Genomic DNA, 24,067 nt, shown 5'->3' on the forward strand with positions numbered 1-24,067 from the left:
TATTCTTTGTTAATTTCTTTTGATGAGCTAGTTAAATTCTTAAGGCATGAACTAACATGTTCCAACAAATGTTGACTCACAAGTCTACAGTATCTAGTCAAGAATATCCATGACTCAAATATGTAAGGTTAGGATGTTTTTAACAAGAATAACAGGAATAGAAAAAAATGAGGTGACTGTCATTTTAATGCTGACGTCTTCAGCAACTCCTTACAACTGAAAAGAAAGTCTGCAGAGTTATTTGGGTTTGAATCAGGTTGTATAACAAGTTCTGTCTTAAAGAAATGAAAGCCAAAAAAGTAATTTCCATCCTAGTTGGAAATACAATGGGGCTTAGATTAGTGATATTCCTCAAATGGTAAAAACAGGAGCAAAAAGGCACTTGACATGCTAGTCGAAATCCAAAGTTGTGCCGAATTGACGATAAAACAAATCCAATGTATTACTTCAGCCTTGGGAACAGGCTATGAGGGGCAAGAATCTGCAGCAGTACCACTGTGTTTAGCTTTGGGAAATTAGTGGCTGGGCATCAAGGCTTCAATGGAATTTATTTTAAGAGCATCACATGCCATCACAACCATCATTATTAATATTCTGAGGTTGAAATGAAAAGTACAATTTAACATCGTCTGCATAGAAGTGAGAAGCGTGTAGAAGACAAATGAAACGGGACCCATAAAGAAACCTTGGGATGCACCAGAAGATCAAGCTCCAGATCTGGAAAGCTGTCCATGAGAAAGGAGAAAATCTGCTGCTGGATTGATCCAGTCATTAAAAATGCAATTTAAACATGTTTAAAATATACATAGACATAGAATGCATAGAACTTTTAATGAGAAACCATACCAGGATTGATCGACCCAAGACATTTTTGGGGCAACAGGGGCAGGACAGATGCGTATTTTAATATATGGTATAATTTAGGTATATTTAGGTAATTTCTATATGAAACATAATTAACACTGGCTTAAGAAGCTGAAGCATTTTGAGCAACGGGCATAATACTCATCCAAAATTGATTTAATTAACTCTCAGAATTATTAAAGGACTTTGTTAAAACATACACAGACTCTATTAGTGATAACAGCAATATAGAATAAATACTGCTCTGAATTATCTATAGAATCTAGAGAGATGCCTCTCGCTCCTCACAAAATCCAAATCCATAAGCAAACCCTCAATTCAAAGTTTCTTGGAACAAATGACAAATATCTCTCTGAGACACTTAGAGCAGCATTTAAAACACACTCAAAGACAGTTGTTGTAATCAGATGCGTAAGAAGAAATGGCTGGGTGGCAGTTGGCATGAAATCGTAGGTTGTGATATCAATTCATCAAACAAGTGGGGGAGTGAGTCACATTTGAGTGTTGACTGATAATTAAAAAAATGGAAATTTAGATGACCTGATACATGTGGGGGGAAATTAAAAGTGATAGTTTTTTTTTTTTTACTTGTACCACCTAGAAAAGTGTGAAACATAATTTTGTTTATACAGAATATGTGTCAGAGTTTCTCACTGTTCCTCATTCCATGAATCCGCAAATTCATCCAGCAGCGCCTTCGCATGATCACAACCAAAATATGATTGAATCACTTAAAATCAGGGTGGTGTTTCCATTCTCTGGTCATCTTTTATCAGATGCCTGTCAGATAGTAGACAGTGAAATGCTGTATTGTGATACATTCCTGACCACATAAGGTAGTCACATCTCTGCTTAAACCTGAGTTCTGTGACAAAAAGTGTCGTCATGGTCGATTTGTCATTCTTCGTGTGACATTATGTCAGTGGAAATGGGGGGTGGGTGTAGTCAGATACTGTATATATATATCCGTAAAACCAGTCAACCAGTCAAAAGTAGTTACACCTTTATTAGTTTAGCAAGAGCTGCTAAGTATTAAGTAAATTAATAACTACTGCCACTATGGATTATAGACTCAGTGGACAAAGCTACTGTGGTAAATATCTTTATAATATTTAATAGTACTTTCAAAAAATGCTGCAATGCCATTGTTATTTAATGTATCTAATAGTGCAGTATAATCCAATATGTACTACCTTATATAATGACAGATTTTAATTTTTGTGATATATTATGGGACAAGCAGGCTTGTGTACAGACACACAATTATTTATTATTATTTATTGTAGTGATGTAAATGTGCTTGGTTATATTTTTGGGTACGAGGGGACACTGATCCTCCCTATTTGATGGTTTCTTGTGATTCTTCCTGCATACTTTTAATACTAGAAGTTACCAAAGGTTTTAAAAAAGAAACAAAAAAGAAAGAAATTACAGAAAGACTGAGCAAACATGGAATACTATTAGAGAGCTATTAGAGGCATTGTTTAATAAATCAATACTGGCACAAGTTTGTTAAATATGAGTGAGTGAAAAAAAAAAGATTGGTGCTTTTTGCTTTCGCATTTCATTTGAATCAGAATCCTTTTTACCATATATTGACATTACAATTTGAATCACCTCTGTCCATATGATCTTTTCTAGTACTGATCTTGATGTTGCTGGAAGTCCAGCCAGTGTCTCCTGCCCCAATTCATACCAGTTGTGACCTAGACAGGACTAAAGATCTTACAAGGGTTTTAATACACGAAACAACACTTCTACTGGACACATATGTAAGTACCACACAGTGATTTTGTCATGTTGTCATTTTTTCTGTGTGTTATATTCCCTACTTGTTGCATAGTTTGTTAACAATGCATCAGTCACCTTGTGGGATTTTTTTTTTTTGGGTGGGGGGGGAGTTCCTTGCTGAATCAGAAACAATCACATAGAGGGAAAGTCAGTTTAAAGCTGCGCTAAACTTTAAAATTGTTATATTTAGATTTCTGATTGATTAAGTTAGACCCACATTCACAGAGGTAACAGCAAATGCAGTTTAATACTGCAATACTCTTTGAGGAGCTATTTTTTTCAGCAGCAAAAGTATCCGTTTACAGAGAAGCCAAACAACTCACAATGTTTTAATAAAGTTAGATATACATAGCAAATGCAATCTGTACACTGTGCAGTAGTTCCCCAAACAACAGCAGGACACAGGACATGGTGTTGGTTACCTCACTGGAGTGTGATAAGCATGAGGCCTGTCATCCACACCTGTATCTAACAGCTGTGACCGCACCTCCTTGTTTCATTACTCAAGGAAATGTTTCAAACTAATATAACCCATTTTGTAGACACATTTTTGATGATCAGCACAGCTACGGTGACAAATATTTTGTGTTTCCTAAAACTACCTGGCATTTTTCTGCTCTTAATATGAACTAGTTGCAGGAAGAAATGTTTGGCTTTCAATAGCAGTAGATAAAAACAACTCTAATATGGTTATTAGAAGAGTGAACAGTTCACAGTGAAGCAGATATCAATGAAATAAGATTTAAAAAAACAAAACAAAACAAAAAAACAGTAATGCTGGATTACATTTGAAAGCTATTTGAGTCCAAAACAGGAATGGGGGACTCTACTTACAATGAAATAAATTGATATTGAATATGCCTAATCTCTTCTGTTAGAATAAAAATGACCAACTTAACTTCACAATTTAAATTTAATTCAATTCATTTTTTTGCTACAGAATGAAGCCAATGGAAATTTTACTGGTCCAGTTCGAGACGATGTCCCTAAATCCACAATATCTGGTAACACTATCTCTGAGAAGCTGCATGACGTCTACAACAAGAGTGGGCTCTTTTATTTGCACATTTTAAAGGTAGTGGAATATCAGGACCAACTTCTGGAAAACAATTTAACAAAAGAGAAGATAAAAGATGAAATTTCAAGGATCAAGCTAAGACTTAAACAACGTTCAGTGCTAATAGAGAACATTCTTAACATCACTAATCCAGGACCAACGCCAGCCCCACTACAACTGCCCCACACAGATGACTATACAAAAAAGGAATATGGATGGGGGGTCATAGTCAGAATGAAGGACTGGCTCACACAAGTGCTTCAGGTACTGGTGTCAGAGAAAGTGTGCGTCAAACATTAATCAGAATAACCCTAATGATGTCACATGGTACCTCGTCCTCTCTATATTCTATTACGCTTAAGACTTTTTTACCCTAGCCCCAGTAAAATTGTCACCACCAAATCCTACTAGATTTGTGTTGCATATATGGATTCAATCTTTGGGTGGAAAATCAGCATAGTGTGCAACATTCCAACTGCCACAACTGCCCATGTCTGTCCATTCAAACCAGTTGGGCATCCTTCTATATAATTTATATTATATTATTTTATATCAGTTGTCATTTACAAGATATTATTTGTTTTAAATTTGAAAAAATGTAAAGAGAGCAACTGAGATGTAGCTTAAATCCAATAATATATTTATTGAATGTGTATATATATATGTTTATACATGTTTTATAGTTATATATATATATTTATTTTATTTCCTAATGTGATTATGTGATATTATTATTTTTATTCTATGTAGAACATATTTAAAAGCAGGGTTCACAATGTACACGGCAGGAAAACATAAAAGAAAAAACATGTACAGTAAAAGTGAAGTTTAAGTTTTTATTTATTATTATTATTTATGATAATGACAATGACAACATCTATTGCCTCCACCATCACTTCCTCCTCCATTCTTTCCCCACTGCTGCTTCCTCTTTCTCCTCCTCCTTGTCCTCCTCTTTCCTACTGTCTTCATCTTGGAACCAAATGTTTTGGACATGATTTGGACACAGGTCTAATGTCCATTCCTTTTTTTGGCACAAGCAACTCCCTTCCTGTTGGTCTCTCAGTAGTCGTTTCTTTTCAGTAATTTGACCATGAAGTTGTTTGATTTATCATGTCACCGCTGAAAAGTTAATAATGGATTTGTGATTTTTGAGACTGAAATGAACTTATTATCTGCTGTGTTCACCTATATCTATATAAAGCCACTATAACCATAACCACAGCCACTGTTGTATTTTCTGTATTTTGTGACTGCAGTAAATATGTCTTATGACTAACTTTTGGTACTAGGCTAAATCTAATGAAGCAATACAGATTCTATAACGTTCTGCATTATTTTGTTTTTATTTTATTTATTATTTGCTACAGAGTGCTAAAGAGGAAGTGCCACTTCTTATCAGAGTTAGAAATTGTAGTTGCAGAGTTAAAATGGACTGTACCAGGTTGACGTGAAAGGATGCTGTCGAGTTGTGGTTAGTGTCACATCTACGCACAGGAAATATTGCACAAGAGGAATCAAATAAGGAATTATCACAACGCATATATGTCATTACAAAAGAATGTGATGATGAACAACCGACGTACATTATAAAATGCTGTTCGTCAGTGTTTAATCTGAAATGCTATAATGATGTAAAAATTGTTTTTCTTGTGTTGGATCCAGAAAAAAAATGCTTCTACAAGATACAAACCCGCTGTGTCTGTAGAGATAAGTAAATAAAGGCAGCATTAAAATAACCTGTTGACTGAGTTGACTGATTTTTCTATCGGTTAATTATTTGCAGAATGTTTCTTACAGGAAATGAGCAAACCTTCTTGGCGGTTGTGTTAAATACAAACAGTATCTTCAGTATAAATCTTCATTTCAGTAGTTTGAAGCATTTTTTTAAGTGGAAGTGACAAAGAGCAGGGTGACCTGTCAAAGGAGCCCAATCTTCATTGGTTTACCACCTTACTTTTTTCATCAAAGGATGCAGCTACGTTAGAGATTAGAGATTAGAGGTTCTTTATCTTCAACGTTTTCACACGCCTCCTTTGAGAGCGGTGCAAACGTATAAATGGACTTATGTGACTGATTGTATAACTATAGGAATCAGTCCTTGTCATATTTGAAAACCTGAGGAGAGTCAAGATGAAATACAGCGCAGGTAAAGTATGCCATATAACACGCTTCCATCATTCATTCATTAATGTGTCAGAGATTCTTCCAAACTTTCAGATTCATGTGATGGACTGTGCACTTGCAGGTTTTCTGAAAGTGGTGTGTACTTGGATTGTAATTCTGATGCATAGCTCGGATGCAGGACCTGTACCAAAGAAACATGTCGATGCTGTTTCGTGTAGGCTGAGAGAGCTGACAGTCCTGACCAAAAATCTAATTGAGGCCAGCTTGACAAGTTTTGTAAGTAACAATAATAACAATACTATGTGTCTCTACAGTATGTCTGAGGGTATGTGAAGAGAGACTCTGTCTCCATCAGGCTAGAATTTCTGCCTCAAGTCTGGACATTTTTGGTTTCAGGAGCAGCAGAATGATAACCACAGAGAAAGTCTTCTTTCTCTCTATCACAGTGCAGCCATGCAGGGATTGGTGGAACAGATGTTTAGATATTTGGCTTAGGTAAAGCTAACAATATCAACATTTAAAAAAGAAACAAGACATGTGCATTTAAAATGTACAGTACAGAAATACAAGTAGTAAAAGTAAAAGCAGCATTTTAATGGTGTACTTGTAAATTATCTATCTATTAAACTATCTAACAATGTTAATCTAGAGAAAAGCATCTCTTGCTTTGTAGAACATTTTAATCTCAAAGTAGCTACTAACTATAGCTGTAAAGATAAAGAGATAAATACCGGTACAATTGTTTAAAAAAATCACAATATTGTTCTTCATACAATAGTATATGTACATAGTCACTTTCCAAGATTATATATAATATAGTTTGCTAATTTTGGGGTGTGTGAAAGATTGAAAAACAGCTTCATACTGTATATTTCCCTTGTAAGACGTTCACTTTAGCATGTAAGGATGACTCTTCTGTGGTAAGAAAATGTATCTTTAGTCAGTGCTCATGTAAATGTCCAAAACGCCCTTTTGGCTCGGTCATACTGATACACATCAGTATACATCGGAAAAATTTTTGCATATCACATACTAATTTCTTGCATCAGCTCCATGCTGACACATCTTGAGTGACACTGCAGAGACAAGTTTAAAAGATTAGTTGCATAATTGTAAGACGCTGAGATCACAGGCTTGTTATTTTAATGTGATAAACCTTTTTAAATTCACAGTTGGTTTTCTATTCCAGGATGCAGCCAATGGGAACGACCTTGGCAATTGGTCCTCAGGCTTCCCTGAGCTCCAGGTCCAACAAAACTCTTCTGTCGATGGGTCAAAGGTTCAGTGCAGTCTCCACTTCATGGCCGAAGGCCTGGAGAAAATCCTTGAGGACCAGAAGAATCACTTGAATACAGAAGATATTTCACTCCACGAGAAGCTTAAGAACAGTATTGCCAGGGTGAAAATGCTTGCAGCATGTATGAAGGAAAGCCGTGGAGGGGAATGCTCCCCAGAGCCATCCCCACCCATAATGCCCAAGCATGCGTTTGATAGGAAGCAGTGGAGTCACACTCTGTTGCAGGCAGCCAGGGACTATTTGGGCTGGTTGAAGCTCAAACTTGGGGTCCAAATGTCAAAGGTCAAGCAGAAAAATAAGATACGTATACGTACTGATGCAACACATCAGAGGTACTTCGAGGGGAGTGGACACCTATTGTAATGTTTCTGTAATACAAGTAGATCTCAGATTGTGATGGAGACATGGTTACAGTTTATGGCAGCTTTTTTTAATGTTTTTTTCATATTTGTAATGTATACAGCATGTTGACACACAGGAACAAAGTGTCTCGCTTTTTATACTCTGTAGGTATTAATTGCTGAATTTTGCACTGAATTAATTTTAACAGATGGTCAGAAAAAATTATAAAATTGCTAATTTTTTTTTTTACAATGTTGACCTGTTTGTCTAAAAGCTGCATCAAAAATGGCTTTGTTCAAATAAACTTGATACCTTTCACTAAATGACATTGTTCCCTTGTGACAGTAACCTAATTAATCAACTTGCCAGAGAGGCAAATGAAAAGGGGCTCTAATACATTTCTTAATTATAACAGTTTGTTTTCTCAGCCTTCACAATGATTAATTGTTTTGCTCTGGCCATCTATCCCTTGTGAGTGAGCCACATTGCCTGAGGTAGAAAGAGAAGCTGATAAGAATCACCTTCGGAGAGCCACCAGTTTGGACTCCAATCACCGTGTTCCACGGTGAAATTTGTGGACAGATGGACAGTGCATGGTAAGGCAGATAAGTCTGTCAAACTCCCGTCAAAGCAATGCAAGAGAACAACAACACTGTAACAAAGATTAATGTGAGCCTCGTCTTCCTCAAATTAAGTGATCAATTAATATTCACGGGAAGTTCCAATGCTTTGTGAGTCTTAATGAGCTTCAAATGAGTGTGCATGACTTGCTGAAAATCAGCAAAATTTCAATACAAAAAATGTAACAAATAAAAATACAAATAAACTTTCCTACATAGACTGTTGTGATAATTCTTGAAATATTTTTTATAAAATAAATTAAAAAAAAAAGGTTTGAACTGTAACTTTATTTTCTGCACTGTTTTTTTCTAATATAATATTCATTTTGGCCAGAGAAATAATTGCCTGGTGATTTCAAGTTCACTTCTCGACTACTTTCAAACCACAAGTTGTTTTTAACAAGCTTTAAAATATCTAATTTTCTTTAGACAACACTCTATAACAACAGCTCACAACAATATCAAAGCCACTGTTAAAGAAATTCTGAATGTTACCATCCATAAAAAAGCAAAACAATTATAACCCACCGTATTTCACAGTCACTTTTATTAAATAGCAGTTCCATATGCATGCACTATACACAGAAGTAACGACACATTCTTTGCTGTTTCTAAAATATTCAAAAAAACAGGAGCTGTTACCTTCTTTTAAAATGAAGCCTAGTTTATGACATGAACTGGTCTGAAGTGGATTCTGGCGGATGAGCTGCCTGCTATGTAGACCTGATGATCATCATGGATGAATGAATGAAGCGTTCTATGCACTTATGAAGTGTAAATAATCAAATCAAATACAGCATTTGTCCATTTTGAGGTTGGTCTTGGAGGTCTCCATCTCTTTGCCGCAAAACTATCCAAGAGATCACTTCGTTGAGTGAGTGTCTTCTCCAAGCACCCTTAGGTGTCAAAACAGGGGCGCTTAGATTGTCCCGAGATGAAAGTTCATACAGGAAGGAGCTCTGGGGGACTCTCTCCATAGCAGTACTTTGCTTGAGGGTTTCGGTAGGTGTTTTCATGTTGAACACTCTGCATCACAGGAAACAAAATAAACAAGCTCAAAAAAATTCAAGTAATTTTGGCTTCTGAATGAATAAATTCAACACATTTACAAATAAAATGGGTGTGAATAGTTCATTTGATGGTTCATGGGTGGTACGTTTTTGAAAAGTAAACTAGGAACATCAAATAACATTCACTGCAGAACACATATTCTTATCTGTGTGTGATACAAAACTGAAAGATTATTCAGAAAGAGAGCAGCAAGCATTCGCTGTTTGACAGTTTGTGATCAAACAACGGCAATGCGTCACAGTGATACATAAAAAAAAAAGTTATGTGCTTCTTTATATCTAGTCTTGACCGCATCAAATATTAACTTAAACGTTAACAGACGGGAAGTGTGGGTGAGTATCTGTGAGACAGTCTGTAGTAATTGCGGATACGTGACTTTCAGTGTGAATTTAGAGTGATAGGATTGTTGTCTGTCAGGAGTGGATTATTTCAATCTTTACATATCTCATTGCATACTTGCGATGAAGTCCTACACTTGGCCAGGCACAGCTCGAAATGATCTTCCACAGCAGTGAAGAGATTCTGGAAACCTTCAGCTGCACGATTCAGGAAGCGTTCGAGGAGAGGTTGCTGAAAATGAGCACACAGATATGAGAATGAGTGCAGAAGTGCATGAGTAAGATGTTCAAGTGCAGATTTTAATCTTTGCAACCAGTTCAGTTATAAATTAAAATTCATAATCAATACTCTAACTAACTAACTAACTAACTAACTAACTAACTAACTAACTAACTAACTGTAAGACATAACAGTATCTAAATGCTTGCATTTCAAGATCATCCATTCAAATATATGCATGCAGCAGACGAAGCGTGTACAGAATTTTTTGATAACAGTAATAACCCAAGTCCCTAAACATCCTTGATATGACAGATTACCTTATCAGGTTGGAGGCAACACGACACGCAATACTCATAGATGCTACAGCAGCCGTTGGCCAGGCAGCTTTTACAAATGTACTGTCTGCTGCTGGGAGCGTTGACGTTACAGCAGCCGTTTACCAGCAAGTCTTTTCTCTCGCAGACATAGCCTGTAAAACATTAACACAGATAGGCATACGCATTGATTAAAAGGCAACAGTCTCACTGATGTGACGCCTTATCATCACTGTACTCACCAAGTTCGTCTGTGAGCAGTGTCTTGCCCTGAATGGAGTTTCTGCACTGAGTGATCTGTCGGCTGCTGTTTCCCAGGTTGAAACGGACTTTCCAGGGGATGCGATGATCTGGATCTCTAACCTCTAAGAGCGTGCGGTCCCGTATGGTTCGCTCTTCCTGCAAAGATCACACCGGTGGAGGTTACGAAATGCCAGCAGAGAACAACATAACAGTTCAGACCAGGTTCAGACAATATGGAGATTTCTATGTGAGCAAATACAGTAAGGCTGGAAACTGATAGATTGAGATAGAGAGAAAACTTTTATGAAAAATCTGTGCGCAGGATTTTTCTACAGTCTGAAAGATGCAAATTTCCAATTTTAACAAGATAGAGCTGAGCCATCTCACAAAAATTTTCACTATCGATCAATCTGTAAATCATTTTATCACTTTTTTTTTTTCACCGTTTCTGAAAGTCCAAAGTGACATCCACAAATGTCTGGTATTGTCCACAACCCAATGACGCTCAGCTTACTGTCACAAACCATAAAATATTCACATTTGAGGAACTTGGACATTGTTTTCTTCAAATTATGACTCAAAAGTTATTAATGAAATATCAAAATAGTTAAGTAAGATAGTTAAGAAATAGTTAGGAATGATTAAATTAATAGCAGCTGATTAATTAGTTGTAATAAATCTAGAGTTGCAGCTCTAGATTAACCAATAATAATCACAACTTTTCTACTGTTTTGTTTTTTTAGTCATCTGCGAAAGTAAACTGAATGAAGTAAACTAAAATATGTCACTTTGGGCTCGGGTGAGACATTATAACTATTCTGTCACATGGCAGCTTGCGCTCTCCTGTCCATGTGCTGTGTCTTAAACACATTCAAACCCAAACTGATCCCAATGGTAGCTCGCCGATGAGAAGCAAATAGCAGAAAGCTTTTTTAAAAAATTTATTATTATCCATTCATATTGTTTATACGCTTATTCTGACTCTAAAATGTCTGGAAACATGTGAAATCATTGCATCAGTCCATCCCAGAGCCCAAGGTGCGGCCCTAAAAAAACCCCAGGATCAATCACATGCAAACATAAGTAATCTACACTGAGGGAGATGATTATGTCAGGGTGATTTCTTGTATGAGCCAAAAACAAAGCGTCCCATCTGATTGTGTCATCCATAAAAAGGTTTCTCATGTATTTCGAAAGATCACACAAACACCATTTGACTTTTTTTTTTTTTCAGTGTGAGTTTCTGTACCTGTTTGAGTGTGCTGGTGAGAAAGTAGATGAGAGACAGTCCGAAGACTACTCCCAGCACCCAGCGCTTTCTCAGTAACCTGCGTAACACCATCATAGCATGGCTTTCTTGGAGAAACGCCGGCGACTTTGACAGTCCAAAACATCAAAACCACCACGGCTATCAATCCCCACACACTGCTGTAACTTCTCACTGATATGTACCTGCGTAATTACGGTAAAAACAACCTAAAAGGTAGCTAGCTTTTATCAGCAAATTGTGATACAAGTACCAACATGTAACGACCTCCTTTTTCAGCTAACCCATGCTGCAGGGTTTGTTTTTTAAATATGAACAGCTGACTGCTGGACACGCCAGCTAGCAGCATTTCATCATAAAAGACTGCTTTGTTAGCCTGCTAGCTGTTAGCACCTAGCTCAGATAGACAGATGATTTAAAAAAAAAAAACACAAACAGCGGTGACACACTGTTTCATGCAGCCCCCCTCTCTTTTAGTGACGCGGTTTGGTCTCCTTGGAAGAAAACGCGTCCGTGGTGTCCGGCATTGCGTCTGACGAACAAGCAAAAGCGACTCGTGGTTGTTTATTTCGAGCTAAATGTGACATCCAGCCGAGGAGAAGCAAAACAAATCTCCAACACGGATGTGGTGTGGTGGTAAGGAGGACGCTGATTGGCTGATGGGCCACCCTCGGTGACGCAAAACCGGCTGGAGGAGCGTCTCTTTTTTTTTTTCTGTCTTTCTTTCTTTGCAGCAGCAACATCAACCTAGCTAAGCTGATAATAAATATGACAAGAGCTGAGGGGCGTTTCACTACTGTACTGATTCAGGTAAAGTCGTCTGTTTGTTATGCAGATCACAAGATATTATTAGCTGTATATATATATATATTTTTTATTTGGCATTTGCAGGGTTGGACCATGTGGTGATGGTAGCGGTATGCCATGCAGAGGAGACACAGCAGCAACACGGATGGCATGCCCCCTGAAAGGTGTGTGTCAGGCCCTTTGTTTGTGTGTCTCCTTCATCCACATGCACATGTGCAGCCTTGTTCACATGCATACAGCGTGAGGCTGTTTATGTCAAAGAAATCGCTCTTCTGTATGATAATACATATGTAATAATGTTTTAGACTTTTACTGGTGCACAAAATGACAAAACCAACACAGTGCATGAACTCACAACAACTTACCTCAGTGTGACTTCTGCTGTTGCCTTTGAGAGACCAGTTCAGATATGCATGGCTTCTCCTTGGCAAGTGCCAGTCTCATGTCATTTTGTGACTTCTGCTGTTGCCTTTGAGAGTTCAGATATGCATGGCTTCACCTTGGCAGGTGCCAGTCTCATGTCATTTTCACAGCAAAGTCTGTTCCTTTTCTTAGTTTTTATGTCCAGCATCCTCGAAAAGATATGTTGTAACAAATGGTATAAAAAATTCCAGGGCGGAGGCTCCACCGAACCCCTGAGACCGACTCACCGAACCCCTAGGGTTCGATCGAACCCAGGTTAAGAACCACTGTTTTAGATGTTGTGGCAATGTTATGTAATGTTTATAACTTAAACACTCAGCTGATCTGGTTACAAAACAATGCCAAAGCTGCAAACATAAAGAGGAAAGTCAAAACCTTTTTTCTCAGGAGCCGAAGCCAAACTCTTGGATCAGAGAGCAGCCTGGATGAGGGTGGTGTGTTTGACTGCCTGAAGCCCGACTCGCCCGCGTCACCCCAGCAGATCTTCTCTGGCCTAGTGGGTGTCCCCTCCGGTTCTGTCTCCTCTGCCCAATTCCAGGCGGCCGGCTTAGTCCTGGGCTCTCCCCCTGAAGTTTTTATCCAGATGACTGCATCGTCCAGAGAAGAAGGGGGCCCCCACCGCTCGGAAGGTGGATCCTTTCTCCCACGGCCGCCCCAGCACCACCATCATCACCACCACCACCACCTTCATCACCATCCCTTGCAGCACAGGACCTCCTCTCTGCTTCAGCAGGCCACCACAGCAGCCACCTCAGAGAGGCACAGCTCCAGGGAGGAGGCCCAGGAAGACCCATCCACCCCGGCCCCAGCCCTGTCTGAGTTGAAGGCAGTAGTCACATGGCTGCAGAGGGGTTTCCCCTTTATCCTCATTCTGCTGGCTAAAGTCTGCTTTCAGCATAAGTTAGGTACACCAACTTATTGTGTAATAATGCTCCTAAGTGTGTCTAATAGTACAGCATACGATCTGGTGTAGTGATGATGTTGCACCTCTCTCCTACAGGTATTGCAGTGTGTGTGGGAATGGCCAGCACATTCGCCTATGCCAATTCCACGTTTAGGCATCAGGTGTCATTACGGGTAAAACACTAAACTATATTAACTGCTGTGCTAGTACACATTTTTAAACATGCCAAAATCTGATACTTTCCAATGTCAGCTTACTGATGCACACTAAGTATTAGAACAACGGATAAGCTTGTCACACGTTTTCTTTATGAACAAAATCTCATGAAAATTCCTGAACTTACAAGGTGTTAGTCTCTCCCAATGTATTATCAGTATTTTCCAGCTTTTCTGCTCTCAACCCAAAGACCATTTGTTCTTACTGAAGATCCTGATACAGGCTACAGTCAGCTCCCGCCTCGATTACTGCAACTCGCTCTTGGCTGGCCTACCTGCTTGCGATCAAACCTTTGCAAATGGTCCAGAATGCCGCAGCGCGACTGGTTTTCAATCAACCTAAAAGATTACGTCACCCCACTCTTCAGCGACCTGCACTGGCTGCCTGTAGCCGCCAGAATTAAACACAAAGCTCTGACGCTAGCCTACAAAACCATCTCAGGATCTGCCCCTGCCTATCTCAGCGTCTTACTAAAGGCTCACGTCCCGACCAGGGCTCATACAAACCGTCTAGTTGTACCCTCGCCTCTCGCAAAGCGAGGTCACTCTAAACTCTTCTCTGTGGTCGTCCCCAAATGGTGGAATGACCTACCAACGGCTACTAGAACAGCAACATCCCTTTCGACCTTTAAAAAACTTCTAAAAACCTTTGTTTCGAGAATGCTTCCCTGCCTAACAAAACTAACAACTACTCTGTGCTCCTTTACACCTTTCTCAGCTTAGGTCCTCCTCTGTAAGTCGCTTTGGATAAAAGCGTCTGCTAAATGCAATGTAATGTAATGTCCATTAAAAAAAAAGAGAACCTGGGATTTTACCACCACTCTCTAATACGTACCACCACAGTTTCATAATGAACTCTTTACCTTTACGCCATTAAGCCGACAGCTGCAAACTAATAAGCATCAGTCATTTCCATTCCAATAACTTGACTCATTTCTAAGTCGAAACTTTAACTCCTCGCCTACTTTGAACGTATGAGACTTCGAAGAAGCTGTGGTTTTCTGGGTAAAGACGTCAGCCACATTGTCTGTAGGAAAATGTGGCTACCTGGACCGCAAATAGTTCTTCTGCAAAAAAAAAAAAAAAACATCCAAAAAGAAAGAAACAAAAACAACAAATAAATTCTGCAATGAAACACAGATGGTTGGGACTATGTCTCATCCGAAAGAACTTTGGAAAATATTAGCTACATATCAACTACTTATGTAGGCCAAATACTGTTTGACTTTCACTTAATTTTGACCTCTCTACTTCCTTACAACCATACTTTCAGTGTGGGGAGGCAGAGAGAGTGAGAACGGAAAGAAATGGTAATGATTTAAGAGACACGTGGTTAGTTGCAAGATATTATCATCATGTGTACTATGATATGATAGGATGTGAAAATTTCAACTTAAAAATATAAAGGTTATCATGAATAGCAGTCTATCACGACAGCCCAGATCTCAGGAACTTAACTTACAAGTCTATTTTCAAAAGCATCTAGTGTAGTGCAGGTTATTCCCTGTGTTAGTGAAGATATTCATTGTTATTAAATTACTATTTTATATTTAAAGAAATAGATTGTAATATGTAATATGTCAAACTGCTTCTCTTTTGTGTTACCAGGAGGAACGGTCTGTATTTGTTGCTCTTCTTTTGTGTTACCAGGAGGAACGGTCTGTATTTGTTGCTCTGTGGATCATCATGTTCCTTGCAGGAAATATAGTGTACATCTACTACACGTTTAGTCACGAGGAGTTGCACAACAGGTAGTGTACAAATAGGTGTTTTTATACTCGCTGTGTGTTTTGTTGCCTGCCATCTTATGTTTTGGATTTACTTCATGTATTTAGGTTCTCCCATTCGTTTTGTGTTGTGTAAGCCATTTTTTATTTTTTTACTTCCATTTCCTTTAGGGAGTGTTCCTGTTCTTGTCTGGTCTTGTCCTGTGAGTATTTTGTGTTAGTTTTTTCATTATTTTGTTTCCAGAGATTATGTTATGTTTGCGTCCCTGCCGCTTGTCATTCCACCATCCCCAGTGAAAACACCAGGCCTATGTATAGCATCTCATCTGGTTTTCTTTTTTTCTCTATAGCCTCATATTTGCCAAGCCCAACCTCAACAGCTTTGACTTCTTCGATCTGATCTGGGCTGTGGGCATCACTGACTTTGTCCTTAAGTACTTCACCATCAGCCTGAAATGCTTTGTCCTCTTTTTACCCAAAATTCTCCTGGCCTTCAAATCCAGGGTAAGAAAATCTATTCCTCTCCCTACATCTCCAGAAAATGTGACTTTTATTAATAAATGTTGACGCTATGATCTCCACAAATGGACTTCAAACACATTAATGAACGTGAGCAGGGAAATCTCATATGGCACGCTGGTAAACTGTGATATTAATGCTTATCCAGTTTCAGGAAGTTCGCTGTCAAAGTTGTGAAACTTGATAATTTAAAAGAAGAAAATTTGCTGAACTGTGATGAAATACTCCACTGTGTGAAGAAAGTGCTAAAGGGTCACAGTGTGAAACTGTTTTGTATTCATAAGGTTTTAAATGGTACTCCTTAGGTGAGCTTGTACATGTGGGTCTGTGTGTGTGGTTAGTCTGGCCCGAGGCAACAGAATATGACTGCAAACACTTGCACACACATGGAATTAGATGGACTATGATTTCCATACAGGTGCAGCTCATATTCTTGGTGTGTGTTTGTGTGTTGGATGGTGAGGAGGAGGAGGAAAAGGAAGGGGAGCAGAGGGGGTTACGAAGTATTAGGATTAAATTTTCCACTGATAAACAGACCTACAGGCCTATCAGAACCACGGCAGCCAGCAACTGAGCTCATTTTTCCTCGAGGGGGTTTGCACGGGTGAGGTCATCCCTCCCTGGAGCTGGACCATTACCTGTACCCTCCACTTACACACACAAACATACACACACACACACACATACACACACACCGTTTGACTTTCTTGATGAGGTGCATGTTGAGTTTTCGGGAATCCCAGATTGTATCGTCACTTTTACTAGTTCATAGAGGCCAAACTGTACCGTCTATTATGAACTCCATGAAGTCACATGATCAGCCTGTCTACTTCATTACTGCATCCAACCATGGGTACACTAATGATCATACATAATCACCACAGTCAGCGCAAGTCTACGCAAATGATGACTGGCACACACACACACACACACACACACACACACACACACAGACACACACACACACCGAACACACACACAGAGGTTCCATGACGACTTAACTACTGCTTGTGTATAAATCTTAGTAATAGTGTGTAAGTATTTTCATTGTTGTGCAAGAAGCTCTTGCTGAGTCTTCTGGCTCATGCATTGGTTCCTAAATTTGGTCATAATATCGTCTGTGTTGTGGACAGTTGAATATTTATTTATTTATTTTTTATTTTATTTTTTACAACACAATAAAACAGAAAAAGTTGAGTAGCACAGTCACAGTTGAAATGGTTGTTTGAAATAGAAGAATCTGGTGCAGGATTGATAAATCGTCAAAGAACGGATTGTTACTAAACTAAATCTAATCTTTGAAAAAATTGTCTTCACTTCACAGGACACCTTAAAAAGAAGCCCATAGAAAAGGATTTGTCACTATTAAGTCGACTGTCTGAGTGATGTAGCTGAATATAATTGTAGCCATAACAATTTAAAACCCTGATACATCCCCCATCCACTTACATCCAAAGTAAATGAATAACAATGTAATAACAGTCTTGCAGATTAAAATGTAAAGTATATCTGTGTGCAGTTGTAGTGGATAAGAGATCAGGCAATGTAATGAAACCAAGCAGGAAACTACTCAACAAGGCAAGGCTGCAGTGGAGCTTACTCAAACTCTTTGGCTTCTATCCAAACTTTAGATTTGACAGTTTTTGCGTGGGCGTGATGGGCACTGTGGGATACGAGGCTGAGGGGACAATAAGGAAGATGAATTAGCCACTGGCAGAGGTCTTCCTCCCCTACCAACCTGGCTGCTTGTGGCTCTTTACCCACAGTCATCAATCTTTGTCAGCTAATATAGAGGAAGTCATTATGCAAGCTGGGATGCCACAGGGGCCATCAGGGAATCAAGTCTGCCTTCATTTTGGTCACCTCTGTTTTCAGCCGTCTCCAGTTCACTTAACGCACTTTGTTGCAGTGGGGACTTTGTCAGAAGTTCATTTCTTCTCTGTGATTATTTAGGGAAGGGGAGGTCCTTCAAAGGCAGCAAGCGAGCCCCCCGTAGGGCTGGGTTTAATGTGGGCACTGGGTAGCAGGTGGAAAGAGCCGCTGCCAGTTTCCCTTGCAGTGTGGGGAAATTGCCTGTACTGCTGTGAAACTGCAGAGCTCTGGACAGCAGCCATGTTTGGGCTGGAGGCATGCTGTTTTAAGCTTTTAATACTGCACTGCTCTTGACTAGATAGAGAGTGCCCTCAGGCTCTTTCTGTTTTTTGGACAGTTATTAAGTGGATAAAAGAAAAAAAAAAGAATTCATATTGTCTCAGTTTTGTATTTTTTTCATTTGGTTAAAACTTGGTTTAAGGCTGCAAAAGTCCCATTTTTGTCTTCAGAAGTGGGCATGTTCACAGTCACTGCCACTTGCATGTGAACAGAAAGTTTGATTGAAGCTTTTACTATTGTAGTTTTTCTAATTATGTGTTTGTCCAGGGTAAGTTGTACCTGCTAATCGAGGAGCTGAGCCAGCTGTTTCGAGCCCTGGTGCCCATCCAGCTTTGGTATAAGTACATCATGGGAGAAGACCCCTCCAACAGTTACTTCCTGGGAGCCACACTCATCATTATCTACAGCCTTTGCAAGGTAACCACAATATAAATAAAGTCTAAACCCAGTAGCAGCCTACAACTTTGCTTACAATAACCAATATCATGATTGTTGTTCTTAGAGGTTTACTGGAGGCCTCTGAAGTGTGTTGTGATGATGGCGCCAGACGAAACATTAAGGGATTATTCATGTGAAGATAATACCTAGCATAACTGGTTTCAGCAAGAAGAAAAAGGGAAGTGAGACATCACACCAGTGTCAGTTACTCAGCAGTTAGTTAAATAAAGTAAAAAATACCTTAGAAAATAGAATTTTGGAGCCATGAGTCAGTTTAGGGATTGTCATGATTTTGATTGGGAAGCAGAAATAGCAATACTACGTGGATTTTTTTCAAATGAAACTCATGAAACAGTGATGAATTATGTATACAGTAAGACTGTCATGTGTTGCGTATGTTGACGTTTTTAGTCCATGCTACTTTTAGTACACCGGTGATTCACAGGATGTAGTCGATATTATTGAGCTTGTTCATCTGAGTTTCCTGGGTGTGCGTGTGTGATAAGGGGCAGCAGGTATTTTCCAGGATCTCACCACATTAGCAGTGTGATAATATTGGAGTATGCTGATATGCATGATAGGCATCAGTTGTTGATTCATTTCATCTCATGCCGTTTTGTCACACGGATGGCTACAGTTGGATAAAGTTTAGAGAAAGCGGCTTGAGAGCAAAGGTTTGGCAAGTCATAATTTTCAGACCAAGAAGGTGTCAGTGGAGGAAGTCATAATTTTCTAGTTTTAGCTTTGCTGTAACTGGAACAATCTGCGCAGACATGAAATAGTAAATAATATGTAAGAACTGCACAGGGCAAAACTTAATGATTGTTTTATTTTAAATAACATGAGTGAGATAGAAGGTGTTTTATTGGCAAGCTTGTTTTCTTCAGAAAAATTAAACTAAGATGGCGAACATAGTGAATAATAATAATAATAATAATAATAATGATAATAACATTTAGTTAAGAGCAAAATAAAGTCAGAATAGCTTAATTAAGAAGGCTAGCTTTAATTGTCATTCTCATAAAAAAAAAAAAAAACTGATTATGCTGCGTCTTTATTGTTTTGCAGTCCTTTGACATCTGTGGACGTGTGTCTGCCATACGCAAGGCCTTGGTCATGCTCTGCAGCTCCCAGGTCAGATTCACATATCATGTTTTTTCACATATCAGTTCACATGCTCAGAGATATGTTCAACTTCATGTTATGCATTGAGAGTTCAGAATAAATATCGAAAAGTTTAATAAATTTCATTTTTTTTATTTGTCTCATCCAGAGTTATGGAGTGAGGGCAGGCAGTCAGCAGTGTAGCGAGGCGGGCGATGTCTGTGCTATTTGTCAGGCTGACTTCAGAGAACCCACAGCCCTTCTGTGTCAGGTAAGGACTCAGTAAAACTGGCTAGTTTAAATTAATTTGATTGAACGCAACAAATAGAAATCTAAAGAGAAACTATGCTGAAAAGCAGTGTGTTGCTGCCCTCTCTGGTTTTAATTCTGAAGTCTAAACCTCTGACCTCAGACAGTATTACTAGTGGTTGTGGTTGGGTGTGGTTAGAAGTGTACTGTGCTCCACCTTTAACCAAACTAACATGTCATGACACACTAGTATACTCAGCAAGATGAGAAGTTAGTCCACTGGAAGTTTGTTAAAACAAGCGTTTTCTGGTGTTAAGCTCTTTAGGTATAAATGTAAAACTAAAGTTAAAGTGAACTAAGTTTATTTGCAGTTTTCCTTTACATACATAACTGTTATGTTTTGATAATATATGTGGGCGAGGTCAAAAGTCAGTATCAGCTACTGAACAGCACTCACAGACTCACCTCCCTTGTCACAAAAAAGGAAACAAGCATGTACATTATGTTCCCCTGCAGCATGTGTTCTGCGAGGAGTGCCTGTGTTTGTGGTTCGACCGGGAGAGGACATGTCCACTGTGTCGCTCTACTGTCATCGAGACCCTGCGATGCTGGAAGGACGGCACCACCTCAGCTCACTTCCAGATCTACTAACCCCATGACAACATATCATATGCACCCACAAAAATGTGATTGTGTGTTAGACAATGGTGTGTCATCTCTCTCTACTTATCTTACCGTGGTGACTCCTTAAATCAGGGTAAGCATGATTCCAGTAACACACAATACGTAGAGAATTTGTGTAAATGTGTGTAAACCACATTATCTTCAGTGCAGAAAGGTTGAGCGTCATATGAAGCTGCATGGTGGTCACATGCACAAACCACATTTTCACCAGGATATAACTTAAAAGAAACAAGAAGTTGGACTTTTGCCAGTCTTAATAAGACTGTTGTCACACCGTTATGGCAACATTTTTATGTACATGTAGACTTGTCACTGTTGTCAACTATATATTTGGACACATAATAGCTAAAGTTACCTTGATTTAGTTTGTTAATGTAAAAAGTCACAGCATTCACACTATTTGTGGTAAATTTGTCCATTTGTATTCTTCATCTATATTCATCTTTTTTTAAATTATACAATTGGCATTTAACATATTTTTTATTTGGTATTTAGTTTTAAGTTCTGCAACAATTATTTATTTAACTTTAAATGAGAATGATGAGAATGTAAGTAGAAAATCGGTACAGACATTTGTGCTATCTGTACGTAGAACGAGTTCTTGGTTAGCGAAGTGGTATGGATATTTAGATATTGTGTAATGAACATAAGGTGGTATGTGACTATTAATTACCCAGAATGTAAACAGTAAAGAGTGTAGTTATTTGCATCATAATCATAAGATTTTGTAGATTTCCTAGTTATTTCATGCAAATGTTCTTACCATGAATCACTTTCTTTAGAATGATACATTCTTGGTTGCGTAATAGACAGAATGCAGTGCAAATGTTTTCAGTTTAAAATTAAAGCACTTTAGCTCATTTAGTCATTTCTTGTCTGATTTACAATGACACCCGCTGAAAATCTTATTTCAGAAAGATTTTTATTTTAACTACTAAAAGTCCATATGAAATATTCAATTAGTATAAATAGCACACACCTTATAAAAGACAGTTCATAATTCTGCTCACGTTACACTTGATATATCAGAAAGCTTATTTTCAGAAACCACAGACAGCATTAACAGCATAGCTTCCTATGCAAACATCCTGTATCTTATTTATGATAAAAAAAAGCCACTTAACACTGCCCTCCACAGATAATGCTAAAGCACAGTAGAATGTGTAAACATCATCTAAACACTGTAGAAAACATCTATATAAAAAAACATTCATCCTCTTACACTTACAGTATAGCTTATGTAAAAAGGTACAGTGCATTATGAAGCTCACAAACAGGTTTATTTCAGTGCATTTTTCAGGATTGTAGCCTTAGAGATACATTTAAAGGTCTAATCAGTTTAACCCCCATTTATATGTAGTCACACCGTAGGAGGTGAAAGGAGTCCTATTAGTAAGCTTTTCCCTCCAGTCTACCAGGGGAGGATTACATCACCGTTTTGGAGCTGAGATGACTGAATCGGAGAGTCACGCAGGGGGCAGGACGTGCAACCGACTGACTGACTGCGGGTCTGCTGGGGTTCAGCGTGTCAGCTCGTTATGAAACTCGTAGTGCATACGCATCGGGCCTGAGTAGTCATGCAGTGTAGTCAGACACAAAGTCCCGACCCTTAAACACACATTTAACCCGGCTTCCTCCTCCTCCTCCTCCTCTTCTGTCGGTCACACCATCTCCTGGACCGCATCCCTCTGACTCCCCAGCATCCCATCCTTGCTTTTAGTGCAAATGATGTGAGCCCGTTCCTCAATGCGTGGTCCTAAAGGCACCATCTATGTACGATATAATACACGCATTACATTAAATGTACACAAAGCATCCATAAAATGAGAAACGTAGTTTAAGAATTTTCATATAATTAATGTGCATTTAGCATCATCATCATCATCATTTCAATCAGGACGATGCAAAAATCCTGCCAAAAGTACAAGTCTGGTCAGAAATGGATACAAATTTTGGATGTTTTAAGATACACAGGAACAGTAAACCAGATGAAAGACGCATGAAAACATCAACCATACTCATTTATCTCTATATGTGCACAATTAGAATAACATGAACAACTTTTTGTGTGGCGTTAAATTCAACATAAAAGCGAAAGTGACGATCTGAATATTTATTTATTTGTGCGTCACTAAATCTGAATGGTAAAACTACCTAAAGAGATTGTAAAAGTTAAAGCAGGCTCAATTTATATAGAGCACTAATGGTTCATGTTATGTTGAATTGAGATTTTATGGCGTTTGTCTGATAATTGTGACCTTTTCTCTGTTGTGTGATGGAAGCTTTCCAAACTTTAAACATACATTTCTTTACACATTTTTACAGTTTATCTAATAGACATTTTCCTAATCTACACATTGAAGAAACACTGTCTTGTGTGTGTACTTTTCCACAAAATAACATGCAATTAAAAACTTTTATAGAAGCATATTTTTATTCAATATGTATATATATAATTTCAAATTTAAAAACTACTCTGGTGACGTGACGCTGTTTACGCACCTGTTGCTGGCGTTGCCGCCTCGCGCCCTACAGGTGTCGCCTCGCGACGACCAGCACGAGCACGGTGTAGTGTATTGCAGTGCACAGGAAGCTCTTCAGGTGTCCTCGACCGGTCACCACCAATGTCTCTGTCCCGTCGCTGCAGCCGAAGCCGCCGCTGCTGTCCGTCTCCCCGGCCGTCCAGCTTTTCTCCAGCTGGTCCCCGATCCTCCGCAGGCGCGACGCGAGCAGCTGAGCCACGGAGCACGGCGAGGGTCGGCGAGAACTGTAGGTGGAGTCCCCGGGCAGGAGCAAAGGCTGGTCTATCGGCAACCAGCACATCTTTTTTTTTTTTTTTTTTACGGACAGAGCAAACAGCCGTCTCTCTTTAAGTCTTGAAGATATATGACCCTCCTTCTCTTCTCTCATCAAGCCTTAACTGTGTTTGCGTCCCCCCCTCCTTTCTCCCCCCTCTCTCTCTCTACTGTATTATTCATTACAATGTCACATGGTGTGGGGGTTTACATCATCTTTTCCCAAAAGAGACATGCAATGGTTAACTCTTGAATCTCTCCTGTCTGGTCTGATCTGGAGAGTCTTTTGTTACAGGTAGCTCTGGGACATTATGTTCTCCTGTCTGATGAGAAAGAAGATAGGATGCATTTTGTGTGTTCTTTTTTTTTTAAATACAACCATCCGGCTCATACATGAATTCATTCAGATCAACAAAGGCATATATCATCCCCCTTCTATAATAATAATGCGGAATTAAAAAACTGTCGGAACTCTTGTGCAGCAGCGTCTGTCCCTC

The 24,067-nt window shown here is 39.0% G+C and overlaps 3 protein-coding genes across 3 annotated transcripts; 2 read left to right on the top strand and 1 right to left on the bottom strand.

The window, feature by feature from the left end:
* The first annotated feature begins 4,322 nt into the window (after nt 1–4,322).
* LOC104923697 (uncharacterized) lies at nt 4,323–7,801 on the top strand. Its single transcript, XM_010736864.3, has 3 exons — nt 4,323–5,861; nt 5,961–6,115; nt 7,029–7,801. Exons 1-3 carry the CDS (start codon nt 5,846–5,848, stop codon nt 7,497–7,499), a joined length of 642 nt encoding a protein of 213 aa, XP_010735166.3. The 5' UTR covers nt 4,323–5,845; the 3' UTR covers nt 7,500–7,801.
* An 827-nt stretch (nt 7,802–8,628) lies between these two features.
* spring1 (SREBF pathway regulator in golgi 1) lies at nt 8,629–12,155 on the bottom strand. Its single transcript, XM_010736849.3, has 5 exons — nt 11,537–12,155; nt 10,287–10,443; nt 10,048–10,199; nt 9,626–9,739; nt 8,629–9,124 (listed from the first exon to the last, which is right to left on the bottom strand). The coding sequence occupies exons 1-5, from the start codon at nt 11,630–11,632 to the stop codon at nt 9,041–9,043; spliced, it is 603 nt and encodes a 200-aa protein (XP_010735151.1). The 5' UTR covers nt 11,633–12,155; the 3' UTR covers nt 8,629–9,040.
* Nucleotides 12,156–12,246: 91 nt separating this feature from the next.
* On the top strand, nt 12,247–21,193 carry rnft2 (ring finger protein, transmembrane 2). Its single transcript, XM_027276840.1, has 10 exons — nt 12,247–12,364; nt 12,446–12,525; nt 13,172–13,689; nt 13,785–13,861; nt 15,554–15,654; nt 15,981–16,134; nt 18,568–18,717; nt 19,807–19,872; nt 20,012–20,113; nt 20,608–21,193. Exons 2-10 carry the CDS (start codon nt 12,479–12,481, stop codon nt 20,740–20,742), a joined length of 1,350 nt encoding a protein of 449 aa, XP_027132641.1. The 5' UTR covers nt 12,247–12,364; nt 12,446–12,478; the 3' UTR covers nt 20,743–21,193.
* The last annotated feature ends 2,874 nt before the right edge of the window (nt 21,194–24,067 follow it).

The sequence above is a fragment of the Larimichthys crocea genome, chromosome III (assembly GCF_000972845.2).
Source record: "Larimichthys crocea isolate SSNF chromosome III, L_crocea_2.0, whole genome shotgun sequence".
NCBI classification, from domain to species: domain Eukaryota; kingdom Metazoa; phylum Chordata; class Actinopteri; family Sciaenidae; genus Larimichthys; species Larimichthys crocea.

Bases quoted from the DNA above. Each gene is read 5' to 3' on its own strand.
- LOC104923697 (XM_010736864.3), top strand. The intron at 6,116-7,028 runs GTAAGTAACAAT...TTTCTATTCCAG, and splicing joins AGGCCAGCTTGACAAGTTTT to GATGCAGCCAATGGGAACGA.
- spring1 (XM_010736849.3), bottom strand. From the start codon at position 11,632: ATGATGGTGTTACGCAGGTTACTGAGAAAGCGCTGGGTGCTGGGAGTA. The intron at 10,444-11,536 runs GTACAGAAACTC...TGATCTTTGCAG, and splicing joins TCACCAGCACACTCAAACAG to GAAGAGCGAACCATACGGGA. The intron at 9,125-9,625 runs GTATGCAATGAG...CCTGTGATGCAG, and splicing joins AGTGTAGGACTTCATCGCAA to AGTGTTCAACATGAAAACAC.
- rnft2 (XM_027276840.1), top strand. From the start codon at position 12,479: ATGCAGAGGAGACACAGCAGCAACACGGATGGCATGCCCCCTGAAAG. The intron at 13,862-15,553 runs GTAAAACACTAA...TTGTGTTACCAG, and splicing joins GGCATCAGGTGTCATTACGG to GAGGAACGGTCTGTATTTGT. The intron at 20,114-20,607 runs GTAAGGACTCAG...GTTCCCCTGCAG, and splicing joins CCACAGCCCTTCTGTGTCAG to CATGTGTTCTGCGAGGAGTG.